The sequence below is a fragment of the Grus americana genome, chromosome 22, assembly GCF_028858705.1.
Source record: "Grus americana isolate bGruAme1 chromosome 22, bGruAme1.mat, whole genome shotgun sequence".
Lineage (NCBI taxonomy): Eukaryota > Metazoa > Chordata > Aves > Gruiformes > Gruidae > Grus > Grus americana.
In genome coordinates, this window is record NC_072873.1 from 6,274,805 (window position 1) to 6,288,431 (window position 13,627).

The window sequence follows — 13,627 nt, forward strand, 5'->3', positions numbered from 1 at the left end:
TCTCTCAAGCACTGTGCCCTTTTCCAGCTCTCCAATGCTACAGAAATAGGTGGCCATATCTCCAGGTGATGGCGAGAGCACTTCCAGCAACAGCTGGTTCCTGGAGGGGTCTGCAGAGCTGGTGACTCGCATCTGGAAGGATGAAGCAATGTGCTGGAGTCCTGTGAAAGGATACTGCAACACTATATGCTGCAGGTCTCTGCCAAGAGTCTGACGGATCCAGTCCCAAGCATAGCTGCTGTTGGTGATGGGTACACCAGAGATGTGGCAGGTAAGCGTGAGAGACGGCTTATTCACAGCCCTTACCAGCACCATCTCTGGGTGCCCAAAGTATTCACTGGGATTCGATGGAAACAGCAAACATTGCTTCCAAAGGGGAAGGAATTGTGGAGTATGAGAGGAGAAAGGGTTGGTATGATACATGCAAAGACGGCAAAAAGAAGGCTTAGAGCTCATTTGGGGACATAAACAGGTAAGACATCCCAGTCAGAATCAACCATTTGAAAACTCTATGCTGTTAACTACATGGCTCTCTGAGAACAACCCTGAACATCTGGGGGACTCGCCTCCCTGCCAGCTCCAAGACCCAGAGCCAGGACCCTGGTGCGAGGTTTGTGTTAAAGCTCTGCTGGATTTCCTGTCTCCGTGAGAACGGCACAGAAGTAGCGGGCAGAGTCCTGAGGGCGCAGGTCCCGCAGCGACAGAGATGACTCGGAACGGGAATTGTCCCGGGAGGCTGTGGCTCGGCCCTCCACTGCTGGGCCATAATTTGTATTGCTCCATGCACTGATGAGGGACACCCACTCGAGACTGCTGCCCGGTGCCTGACGGTACCACAGAACGACATAATTCCCGAAGGTGAAGCCGGATCCGCGGCAGGAGAGGTGCACGGAGTCCCCGGGTGCTCGCAGCCCTCCGCCGGTCTCCACCAGCCTCAGCTGCGCCCACAGCCCTGCGGACGGAGAGCGCAGGCAGCCGGGCAGGGCGCGCCCACGGCCCGAGGACGTTCACCCGCCGCCCCGGCGACACCCGCCCCGCCACAGCCACAGCCGCCACCCCCCCTCTCTCCCGGCAAAGCCCCGCGACCGCGGTAAGGCACCGCCTGCCCTCCTCGGGGATCAGCCGCGCCTGCTCCCGCCACTGCGGCCCCGACCGCGGAACGAAAGCCTCCCTCTGCCTCTCCCACTCCCTCTCCCTCTCCCGCTCCCCCCCACACCACCCGCTCCCCGCTTCCCCGCTAAGGAAGGCGAGCGCCAGGCGACAGCGCGCCCTGCGCGGAAGCAGCCGCGGCCCCGGGACGGGCAGGGCCGCCCGCGGCAGCAGCCCCAGCCCCGGGCCCAGCCCCGGCCTCGCTGCCCTCCCCGCCCGGCTCTCACCTGCCGGCCCCGCGGCCAAGGACAAGGCCAGGAGCCACGGCCCCAGCCCGGGCGCCACCATGCCCTGCCGCGCCGGGGCCGGCCGGGCACCAAGGGCCCGGCGGGAGCCGCAGAGGAGACGAGCGCAGCCGCGCTCGGGACCGCTCCTCACCGCCACGCCGCCTCGGCCCCTCGCCGGGGCAGCGCCCACGCCTCTGCCCGCCCCCAAGAGAACACGCCCGTCACCGCCCGGCCCGGCCCGGCCCCGCGATGCCGCGGCCCCTTCGGGGGAGGAGAAGGGGGGGCGCGGGGAGGGACGCGGGGCAGGGGCGTCGCCAGAGGAGGAGCGCGGCGCCCCGGGAGACGAAGGCTCCTGGCCCGCGCCTCCCAGCGCGCCTCCGCCGCTCTCCCGGCTTGTCGCCCTGACGTCGAGCCCTGCGGAAGGGGATCGGCGCCTCGGCCAGGCGCAGCTGGGGACAGACGCAGCCCCAGCCCCAGCGCCAGGGACGGGCTGTCGGCCCGCAGCGTCCCCTCGCAGGACCCTCCCCGTGCCCCGCACCCCCAGCCCGCCCTGGCCTCACCCCCATCCCCTGCCCGTGCCCACAAGACGGATCTGAAAGAATCCCACAGACACGGGAGTCCACATAGGCAGAACTGCTCTGGCTTAGCTGTGCCCTCCTTTCCCCACATTTACCCTGCCTTTACACTTGTCCCCCCTGACTGCCCCACATTCACTCCACTCTCTGCTCCACTCAGAGCCCTCTTACTCCCTTGGCATTTGTCCTGTCTCGCACTACCCTGAACCCAAAATCTGAGAGGTCATAAATGGCAAAGTATTTGGAATTGCTAGGGTACCCTTCGGTGTCTTTTTCTGTCATTCCTGCCAAGACACTACAAGGTGTCCCTCAGCTCCAGTGTGGTAATGCCCTTTTTTCTGCACTTATGGCTGTTCTGGTGGAAAAAGCTCCTGTGGGAGACAGGACCCATGTGGCTGCAGCAGTCCCCTTGACATGTTCTATGTGGAGAACAGGCCAAGCTGAGTCCTGCCTGGGCTCTGGGCTGCCCAAACCAAATTGCCTTTGGCTACCCAATGCTACCGAACAGTGAGCACAACCCTGGAAGAACCCCGTCGTCATCATCATTTTCATCATCATCATCTTCAGCTTCAGCTTCAACATCTTATTCATCTTTGTCTTTATCAATCATCATTATCTGATGATGACAGGGCAGTGTGAGGGGGTACATTTTATTAATAAGTAGAGCCTCTTGCCTCATGAGCTGCAATGCTATTGGTCACTTAGGTATTTCTTAGTCTTACTACTCTGCTTCTAGAGCAGTAAACTCTAGTCTACTACTATTTCAACATTTCCCCTGGGAGCTGGTGGTACCAGAAGACATTCAAAGTGCTATCACTGTCCTTGGTGGTGGACTGGCAGGGCAGAAGGCTTGCTGCCCAACTGTGGCTGACGCCTCGAAGAAGAATTGCTTCTGGGGGTCACCTCCAAACAGACCTGCAACACGGGCAGAAATGTGTCTGCGGAGCAGCTTGTTTCCTTCTCTCACTTGCTCTGTGTTTCAGGCTGTGTTTACCCCAAACCTTTCTGTCTTTCCAAAGAAAAGGAAAGGTCAGATATCTACTTCCATCAGCCCTCTGCATTTCTCCCTGCCCTCATCTCCTTGTCAGCGCAGACCTCCGTCTAGCCTACTAGCAACTGTGGGGCACATGCATAGGAAGTGCACGAATACACCCACCTGACTGCATTAGCAGGACACATGCTGGCACAGCCATGGTGAAGATGATCATTTTTTCCCGTCTCCAGAATCTCTGTCCCTCGGGAGACACAACAAGGCACTCTTGGCAGCACAATGGAATGGCTGCATCCTGCAGAGTGTGCCAGAGAGTGTGTGACATAGTCACACCTCTGGGGTGAGGAGGGCAAGACTGAGGCCAATTCACCTTTTGCCTTTGCTTGTCTTTGCAGCAGAGTGTCGACGGTCTCAGCGGCTTCTTGCACTTTTCCCTGGGTTTCCCTCTCCCTTCGTCACATTTACACTGTGAGGGAACATCTCTCCCTCGCTGTAGAGTGTGTCTGCTTTTGTGTGCTCTCTGTTGGTGGGAGGGCTTTTGAAAGCACAACGGCTCCTCATAATGTTCAGGGCTCTGGGAAATGCAGGTGTAGTGTTCTTTTCAACAGGTTTCAGGTTTCTCTTCATTTGGCCTCTGTTATTTAGGAAGCAGCTGTTTGGTATTTCTGTGTGCATGAGGACTTGGAACAGGGAGAGGAAGGTGATAAAGGGAGGGAAAAAAGGTATTTTAATGGGTGAACACATAAATTCCTAGAATAAGGGGATGGTGTCCTGATTCCAATGGGTTGGCTCGGTGCTGGCTGGGGCAGGGCAGGCTGGTGGGGTGGTGGAGTGGGGGGATCTGCAGCCCCATCCCCAGTGAAGCGCTACACCTGTGCCAGGCTAAGGGCTTGGGGCTCCCCAGCCACTGCTGGCGCAGCAGAAAAGAAAGGGACCAAGACTGGGACAGGGACAGGGGCAGGAGGCAAAATCCTGGTGTTTGGAGCCGGTGAGCAGAGAAATGCTAAGGAGCAGCCTCGGCACTGGGAACAACTGCTCCTGGGCAGCACCCTTCCCTCTCTCCAGCCCCTTGGCGAATCCGCAGCCTTTGCTGTGTTTCTCATTTTGGTGGGTATTTTGCATACAATGGAGAGAGAAGCCTTCACTGCTGTGCATCTAATTCTGCAGTAATGAACTCCTCTCTCAGTCAGGGCTGCAAGGGAAGATTGGCCCTGTAAATCACAGACCCTCAGCTGAAATCTGCCCAGGTGGTGAACAAAGCAGCCACTGTTCTTGGAGGACCTGGCAGTGCCCAGAAGGTACCTGTGCTCACTGCTCCCACAGGACCACTTCCAGAAGAAGGAGGGATTTCAGTGCAAGGACATGATGGTACAGGTGACTGCGACAGACTACCCAACCAATGTGAGCACCTTGAGAGCCACAACAGGAAGGAGCTGGTTTCATCAAGTTCCTGTGGGAGGGCAACAAGGCACCCACGCTTACCCCTTTGGGCACAAAGTCCTGCACCTGGGGACGAACAACGCCATGCACCAATATGTGCTGGGGACCACCCAGCTGTAAAGCAGCTTTGCAGAAAAGGACCTGGGTGGTCCTGCTGGACACCGGGTTGACAATGAGCCAGTAATGTTTCCTTGCCTCAAACAAAGAGCTCATAAAGCAAACCACATGCAAGTACTCTCTAGCAGTTGGGACAACAGCTGTGTCTTGGGCTGGTGAGGAACAGAGAGATGACTTGCAGCTATGCTGAGACACTCCAAATACTGTCATACTGAATTAAAATAAGAATTCAAACTGATGTCAAACTATCCTTGTTGGGGCCTGAAATTGGCAGTAGTGGAGTGTCAGCTTTGCATGGAGTATTTGCAGTGGTGGAATGTGAGGTTTGCACACAGAGGGCTGTGCTGCCATCCGGAGGGACCTTGACAAGCTGGAGAAGGAGCTGACAGGAAGGAAGCCCATGCACTTTCTCAGGGGGAAGAGCAAAGTCCTGCACCTGGGGAGGAACAACCCCATGCACCAGGGCAGCCCGGGGTCTGCTCAGACAGAAATCACAGGTGCAGAAAAGGACCTGAGGCTTCTGCTGGACAACAACTTGACCATGAGCCAGCAATGGGCAGTGGCACCAAAGAGGCCTGAAGGTGTGCTGGGCTGCACAGGAGGAGTGTTTCCAGCAGCTCAGGAAGGGGATCCTTCCCCTCTCCTCAACACTGCAGAACTCACACCTGGAGTACTAGGAGTAATTCTGGGCTCCCCAGCACCAGGGGGAGACTTGGACATACTGGGGAGAGTCTAGTGAAGGGCCACGATGGTGATTATGGGATGGTGAACCTCTTGCATCAGGAAAGGCCAAGAGAGCTGGGACTGTTTCCCCTGGAGAAGAGAAGGCTCAGGGGCCATCTCAGCAACATAGAGAAACATATGAAGCGTGGGTGCAGAGAAGGCAGGGCCAGGCTCTCTTCAGTGGTGCTCAGTGACAGGTCAAGGGGCAATGAACACAAACTGAAAAACAGAGGGCTCCATCTGAACATCGGGAAACACTTTTGCACCATGAGAGTGGTTGACCCCAGGCACGGATTGCCCAGAGAGGTTCTGGATTCTCCATGCTTGGAGGTCTTCACAAGCTGTCTGGACATGGTCCTGAGCATCTGGCTTGGGTGTATATTTGAGACATTCACTTCTTATCAGAGCTTTACACCCAGTTGCCCAGGAATTTTGGAAGTGATCATGGACTGGTCAGAAGGCAAAGATTTTGGAATATCGCACAGGAGGATGTAACGCGTGCTATAGAGGCCCCAATGTGTAATAAACTGCCAGAAAATGAGAAGCAATGTGCCCTGTTCACTGAGGGGTCCTGTCGCACTGTGCAAAAGCATCATAGGTGGAAGGCTGCTGTGTGGAGTCCTACACGACAAGTTGCAGAAGCTGCTGAAGGAGAGGTTGAATCAAGTCAGTTTGCAGAGGTGAAAGCCATCCAGCTGGCTGTAGCCATTGCTGAACGAGAACAGTGGCTGGTGCTCTACCTCTCCACTGACTCATGGATGGTGGCCAATGCCCTCTGGGGGTGGTTACAGTAATGGAAGCAGAGCAACTGGCAGCACAGAAGCAAACCCATCTGGGCTGTCCCATTGTGGCAAGATATTGCTTCCCAGCTAGAGAATCTGATTGTAAAAGTATGTCACGTAGATGCCCATGTACCCAAGAGTTGGCCCACTGAAGAACATCAGAACAACCAGCATATGGAATTAGGCTGCTAAGATTGAAGTGACTCAGGCAGATCTGGACTGGCAACACAAAGGTTAATTATTTACAGTGAGGTGGGTGCATGACAACTCAGGCCATCAAGGAAGAGATGCAATGTACAGATGAGATCATGAAAAAGAAGTGGCAATTGCACAGGTCATCCATAACAAGCCAAGCGGGTAAAGCCTCTCTGGTGTGGAGGACGATGGCTGAAATGTAAATATGGGGAGGCCTGGCAGATTGCTTACATCACAGTCCTGCTAATGCGCCAAGGCAAGTGCCATGTGCTTGTGATGGTGGAAGCAACCAACAGATGGTTGGAAACATACCCTGTGCCCCTTGCCACTGCCCTGAATACTATCCTGGACTCATTTCCAAAACAACCTCATAGACACCTGGGCCAAACAGCATGGCATATCGCATCCCCTACCATGCACCAGCCTCTGGGAAAATCAAACAATACAATGGCCTGCTAAAGACTACACTGAGAGCAATGGGTGGTGAGACCCTCAGACATTGAGATATACATTTAGCAAAGGCCTCCTGGTTAGTTAACTCTTGGGGATCTACCAATCGAGCTGGCCCTGCCCAATCAAACCTTTTACGTACTGTAGAAGGATATAAAGTCCCTCCAGCACGTGAAGAATATTTTGGGGAAGACAGTCTGGGTTACTCCCAGACATATTCGTGGGATTGCTGTTGCTCAAGGACCTGCATGCACTTGGTGGGTGATGCAGAAGGATGCGACAGTCTAATGTGTACCTCAAGATGATTTGATTTTGGGTGAGAATAGCCAATGATTTCAATTGTATGATGGTAATTGCTACATGATAATGCACATCATCGCTACTACGATTGCTATATGCCCTAGTATTACAATAAGAATTATCTTTATCTTTATCTTATCTTATCTTACAATAAGAATGAACTTTGATGAAAGGCAACAAGGTGCAGAGGTGATGAAACCAGAACAGGCTTCAGCAATGAGCACCAAGCAACTTCCGCCAGATTGACGTCTTCAACCCACAGAGCGCGAGCATGAACTGATCAGCTACAAGTTCGGGATGCAGCACGCAGCAATCCACCATCACACACCATCTCTCCTGCCCTGAAAGGCTGTTAGGACAGATGGAGTCCAAAGTCATCGACTAAAGGAACTTAATGGACATTTTTGTGGACATTTATGACCATTGTACAGACATTTCATAGTGGTGGTCTACTAAGACAATGACATCTGTGTGTATATATCAAAAGACAGGGAAAATGGCAGTGATTAATTGCAATTGATTGGAAAATGTGGGATCTGCACATGATGCAGATGTTCTAGAATAAGGGCTGGATACTGTCCTGGTTTCAGCAGGGACAGAGTTAATTTTCTTTCTGGCAGCTGGTGTGGGGCTATGTTTTGGATTTAGGGTGAGAATCATGTTGATAGCACAGAGACATTTTTTGTTGTTGCCGAGCTGTCAAGCACTTTTCAGCTACTCATACTGGCCTGCCAACGAGAAGGCTGGGGACACCACAGTAGCTCAGAGGTGACATGACCAGGGCAACTGACCCAAACTGACCAAAGGGATAGTCCATATCATATGACGTCATGTTCTGTACAGAACTGAGGGGTAGGCTGGGAGGCGGGTCAGCTTGGGGTCTTGCAGAGCAACGACTTTGGGCGGTAAGAAATTGTGCTCTTCATAAGCTTCTTGTTTATATATTACTATTGTTTTTGTTGGTGTTTTTTCTTGTTGTCTTACTTTTTGTTTTGTTTTAGCCTCTTAAACTGTCTTTATCTAAAGCAACAGCATCTTTTTTTCCATTTTCAGTTCTCTCCCACATCCCAGTGGGAGCAGGCAGTGAGCGACGGGATATGTGGTTGTTTTAGCTGCCCGCCGGGTTTGTGTTAAAGCTCTGCTGGATTTCCTGTCTCCGTGAGAACGGCACAGAAGTAGCGGGCAGAGTCCTGAGGGCGCAGGTCCCGCAGCGACAGAGATGACTCGGAACGGGAATTGTCCCGGGAGGCTGTGGCTCGACCCCTCACTGAGGGCCCATAACTTGGACTATTCAATATGTTGATGACGGACACCCACTCGAGACTGCTACCCGGTGCCTGACGGTACCACAGAACGACATAATCCTCGAAGGTGAAGCCGGATCCGCGGCAGGAGAGGTGCACGGAGTCCCCGGGTGCTCGCAGCCCTCCGCCGGTCTCCACCAGCCTCAGCTGCGCCCACAGCCCTGCGGACGGAGAGCGCAGGCAGCCGGGCAGGGCGCGCCCACGGCCCGAGGACGTTCACCCGCCGCCCCGGCGACACCCGCCCCGCCACAGCCACAGCCGCTCACCCCCCTCTCTCCCGGCAAAGCCCCGCGACCGCGGCAAGGCACCGCCTGCCCTCCTCGGGGATCATCCGCGCCTGCTCCCGCCACTGCGGCCCCGACCGCGGAACAAAAGCCTCCCTCTGCCTCTGCATCTCCCTCCGCCTCTCCCTCTCCCGCTCCCCCCCACACCACCCGCTCCCCGCTTCCCCGCTAAGGAAGGCGAGCGCCAGGCGACAGCGCGCCCGGCGCGGGAGCAGCCGCGGCCCCGGGGCCCCGGGACGGGCAGGGCCGCCCGCGGCAGCAGCCCCAGCCCCAGCCCCGGGCCCAGCCCCGGCCTCGCTGCCCTCCCCGCCCGGCTCTCACCTGCCGGCCCCGCGGCCAAGGACAAGGCCAGGAGCCACGGCCCCAGCCCGGGCGCCACCATGCCCTGCCGCGCCGGGGTCGGCCGGGCACCAAGGGCCCGGCGGGAGCCGCAGAGGAGACGAGCGCAGCCGCGCTCGGGACCGCTCCTCACCGCCACGCCACCTCGGCCCCTCGCCGCGGCAGCGCCCACGCCTCTGCCCGCCCCCAACAAAACACACCCGGCACCGCCCGGCACCCGGCCCGGCCCCCCGGTGCCGCGGCCCCTTCGGGGGAGGAGAAGGGGGGGCGCGGGGAGGGACGCGGGGCAGGGGCGTCGCCAGAGAAGGAGCGCGGCGCCCCGGGAGACGAAGGCTCCTGGCCCGCGGCTCCCATCGCAGCTCCGCCGCTCTCCCGGAACCCAAAAGCTGACAGGGGGTAAAGGGCAACTAGGTGGCATGGTCAGGACACCCTTGGGTGTCTCGTCCTCTTCCTGCCACGACACTGCAAGGTGTGCCTCTGCTCCAGTCTGCTATTGCCTTCTCTACTGCAATTGTGCAGTAGTGCCTGCAGTCGTCCTAACCAGAAGACTTTTCTCTGCAAACGACTTGGCGATCCACCAAACATAAGTTGACCTGAGTGGGCACAGGCTTATATTGGGCTGCACATAGTTCGGGAGCTCCTGCAATGCACTGTGCTGCACATTTCCCTGTTGCAGGACGAACTCAGCACCAAATACATCATAGTGGGAGAGCCTGGAGGTGGCACGCACATGATGCCCACCCCAGCGCATGTTCCTATCTTTGCTACAGCTCCAGGTGCTGGGTCAGTGTTACGGTGCTTCATTAGCTACCTAATCCAACTGCTGTTACTGCTTCAGCTCTCGCTCAGCATAGAAGGATAGCTTTAAACTGGATGTGGAGGAAGGATGAGACACTTGGGGGTCACAGCTCAGGACAGAGATAGCTGACTGATGACACCCAGTAGGAAAAGGCTTTGCTAGACCCTGGTAAAACCTGGATACAGTTAGGTGTGTGGGGGAGTCAACACAGTCCCCAGAATTGGGGCATTCGTAGGCCATCTGTAGTGCCCGATCTTCTTACAGCTGCCCTGTTGTCCTGGTTTTCGGCTAGGATAGAGTTAATTTTCACAGAAAGCTGGGAGGGGACACAGCCAGGACAGGTGGCCCAAACTGGCCAAAGGTGTATTCCATACCATATGATGTTGTCCTCATGCTCTGCATAAGAATGGGGCTAGCCTGGGAGGAGCAGCAGCTCTGGGACAGGCTGAGCGTCCAGTCATGGGGTCAGTAAATTGCATTGTGTAGCACGCAGTATGTGTATATTCTGTTATAAGTGCTGCTGTTATTATTTTCGTCTCCCTTTGCTGTCCTAGGAAACTGTCCTTATCCCAAGCCACAAGTTTTACCTTTTTCTTCCCATTCTCCTCCCCATCCCAGGGCGGGGCAGGGGGGAGGAGTGAGCAAGGGGCTGCATGGTGCTTAGCTGCTGTCTGGGGCTAAACCACACCACCTGTTCAGAAGGGAAAGTCCTGAAAAGGAAACCATTATCTCCTGTCTTGGGACTGTGACTGTCAGTTCCCCTCATTCCTCATGGAGTCCAAACAGTTAAGAATTTCTGCGAGCACTTCCCTCAGAGCATGCAAATCGTTGCATGAAGTGAAAGGCGCCCTGGAGTGCTAGCTTTGGGAGGGACACCCCGAACCCTCTGGACAGTCTTGCTCTGAAATCGTGCTCGCAGCTGGTCTGTCCGCTGGTGGCACAGCAAATCCGCACGTTGACATCTGCAGCTGTCAGACTGCAAGCAGCTGCCTTAGCAGCATTGTCAGTTTGTAGAGCAAAGGATGCTGGGATGGCATGGGATGACACAGCCGCCCTACACCAAAGTATGCAGCTGGCTCTTACAGAACAAGAATAGTCAACTTTTGAAGGTGATGACTGGCCCAGTGATGATGAAAGGCTGCTGGGCTGCTAGCTGGCTTCTACGCTTAGGAGAGCAGGCAGGGGCTGTGGGCCACGGGGCCACTCTCGTGATCTCTGGGCTTCGGCAGCTGCAAACATGCATGCTCAGAAGGTCTTGCCCCATTATATTCTCAGCCCCAAGTGAGAAGCTCACAATCAGAACCAATATCTTTTCTCTCTCTCTCTTTCTTTTCTTTCTTTCTTTTCCTCTCTATCACTCTCCTTGTCTCTAACTTAATTTTCGGCACATTAGGGTAATATCGTCACACGTTTTGCTAAACCCTTACCTTTCATAGTTCTGCTAAATTTTGAGCATTGTTATGACTTTTGCCAAGCCTCTATCTTCTCTAGTTCCACTGAGTTTTAAGTAAATTTATGATTGGTTTGAACCTCTAAAGTAATTGTTGTTACTTCTGATTACCACGCAGAGAATTAAAAAGATAACCTCACCCTCACCCCCTGAGTGGGACGGGACAACTCCTTCCTCTTAAGCTACGGCCTTCAACCTGACAGGGGGAGGATACAGGGTCCCCTTCATCTTGGGTTTTGTCTGGTCCCTGTTTCTGCCTCAGGGAGGGCAGAGCTTGGCTCCACCAGGCTCTCTCTATCTCAGCCTCCCTGATGCTCCTTAACCTTTCTACTTCCTCCCGTAGCTCTGCCACCAGGCTGAGCAGATCAGCCCCCTGCTCACACCTCACACAGCCGTTCTCACTACCCACCATCCATGCCCAGTGACAGGCTCTGGCACTCCCTGCAGCCTGAGACCTGGGTGGCTGCATGTCTTTGCCACAGCTCTGTCTGGATTCCCACATCCAGAGCACAGAGCTCTCTGCCAGGTGGATACCACAGTTCATCTCCTTCCGAGGGATTGATGACCACCAATGGAACTCACCTCCTGAGCTGGTAGGGGGAGTAGGACCTTCCTGCGCGAAATGACATGCAAACTGCTGCGCCACGCTCCGTGTCAGGTCACACATCATACAGAGATCATCCAATTTCTTTTTATTCTTGAGCTCCCTGAGGAGTTCTCTGTACAGCCAGCCTCATCTTCTGCCCTGCTTGCTTGACTTTCAAGGCAAGGGGTTTGCCTGCTCCTGGGCTTTTATAAGGTGATTCTTAAAAACTCACCAGCACTCATGGACCCCTCAGCCCTCAAAACCAGATTCCCAGGGGATACTGCTAAGAACCTCCCTGAATGGCTTAAATTTTGCTCTCATGAAGTCCAGGGTAGCAACTCTGCTGACCTTTTTTCTCATTACACTCAGAAGTTTAAACTCAACCATCTCATGATCACTGTGGCCAAGACAAACGCCTACCATCAGATCTCCCACAGGTCCTTCTCTATTCACAAACAGCAAGTCTAGGAGAGCATCTTTCCTAGTTGTCTCACTGAGTATTTGTGACGAGATGTTATCACAGCATCACTCAATGGTAGGGCTTGGAAGAGATCTCTGGAGATCATCTAGGCCAAGCCCCCTGCTAAAGCAGGATCACCTACAGCAGGTTGCACAGAATCACGTCCAGGCGGGTTTTGAGTATCTCCAGAGAAGGAGACTCCACAGCATCTCTGGGCAGCCTGTTCCAGTGCTCTGTCACCCTCAAAGTAAAGAAGTTGTTCCTCATGGTGAGGTGGAACTTCCTGTGTTCAAGTTTGTGCCCATTGTCCCTCGACCTGTTGCTGGGCATCGTTGTAAAGAGTCTGGTCCCATCCTCTTGAACACCCGTGCTGCAGACCTTTATACATATTGATGGGATCCCCTCTCAGCCTTCTCTTCTCCAGGCTAAACAGACCCAGCTCTCTCAGCCTTTCCTCATGAGAGTGATGCTCCAGTCCTCTAATCATCCTTGTAGCCCTTTGCTGGATGGGGTTGCAGTGCCCCATGAGCAGAGTGTCCAGCCCAAGAGCAAAGCATTACGCCCCAAGATGTGGGAGTAGCAGGTCGCTGCCCTGCCTGTGCCCACGCTGCAGAGGAGGCAGGCTGGACAGAGGTGCCTAACTCATGGCTAGAAGAGGAAGAGGGCTGTTCCCACTGTGTGCTGCAGGAATGGGTGGGGAGGTCAGGCCAGAGGCACAGGTCAGGCTGCAAGCGGTCAGCACAGCTCCACAGAGCTCCACAGAGCTGTGCAGAGCACAGGGGCATGCTCAGTTCCTGGGGGCAGGGCAGGGCGCATCACCCCTTCCTTTCACTTACCTACCATGGCCAATAACCCCACGCACATGGCAGTCCACATGGCCCGGACCCACTCTCTGTCACCTCCCTCCAGCTTCTCTCTGCCGGCAGAACAGCTCTGCCCACACCTTCCCTGCCTCTGCCTCTCTGCCTGCAGTCAGTCCTAGTCCCGCCACATCACTCCCTCCCTCTGTGACAACAGAGAAGGTGAGAGGTGGGGGCTGGAAGAGCAGCAGCAGTTGATGCTCGCTTGGCAGGAAAACCTCTGTTAGGCAAAAGGTGACGTGTTGCTGTGGGGCCACCCTCGACCTTCCTCTGAGGAAGGACTGCAGTGTTTCTGCTGGGACTTTGGAGCTGGCCCTGGGGGTGGCAGCTTGTCTTCCCAGGAGGTCCATGTCCCTTTCTGCTGCTGAGCTGCTGCTCCTTGCAGATGGGACCACCTGGAGCTGAGCTCTGCTTGGACAGGGCACCCCTAGGCAGATGAGCTCCTCACTCTGCTCCCTCCACTCTGATCCAGCACCCAACTCGCTCCCCCATGCTAACGCTTCTCTAGCTAACTCTTCCTGTGTAAACCTCTCCCTGACTCCCCAAGGCCAGGTGAGCTCCAAGATACAGTTGGTTCTGAAGCTCTGGGGTAGATG

General features: G+C 55.3%; 1 protein-coding gene and 1 gene segment (V, D, J or C); both read right to left on the bottom strand.

The window, feature by feature from the left end:
- LOC129195352 (M1-specific T cell receptor alpha chain-like) overlaps window positions 1–13,627 on the bottom strand; it is a 431,139-nt gene that overhangs the window by 129,170 nt on the left and 288,342 nt on the right. The gene's annotated exons all lie outside the window — the stretch shown is intronic.
- On the bottom strand, window positions 483–1,501 carry LOC129195356 (Ig heavy chain V region 914-like). The segment is given in 2 exon segments: window positions 483–952; window positions 1,377–1,501. Coding segments are annotated over 2 exon segments (396 nt in total).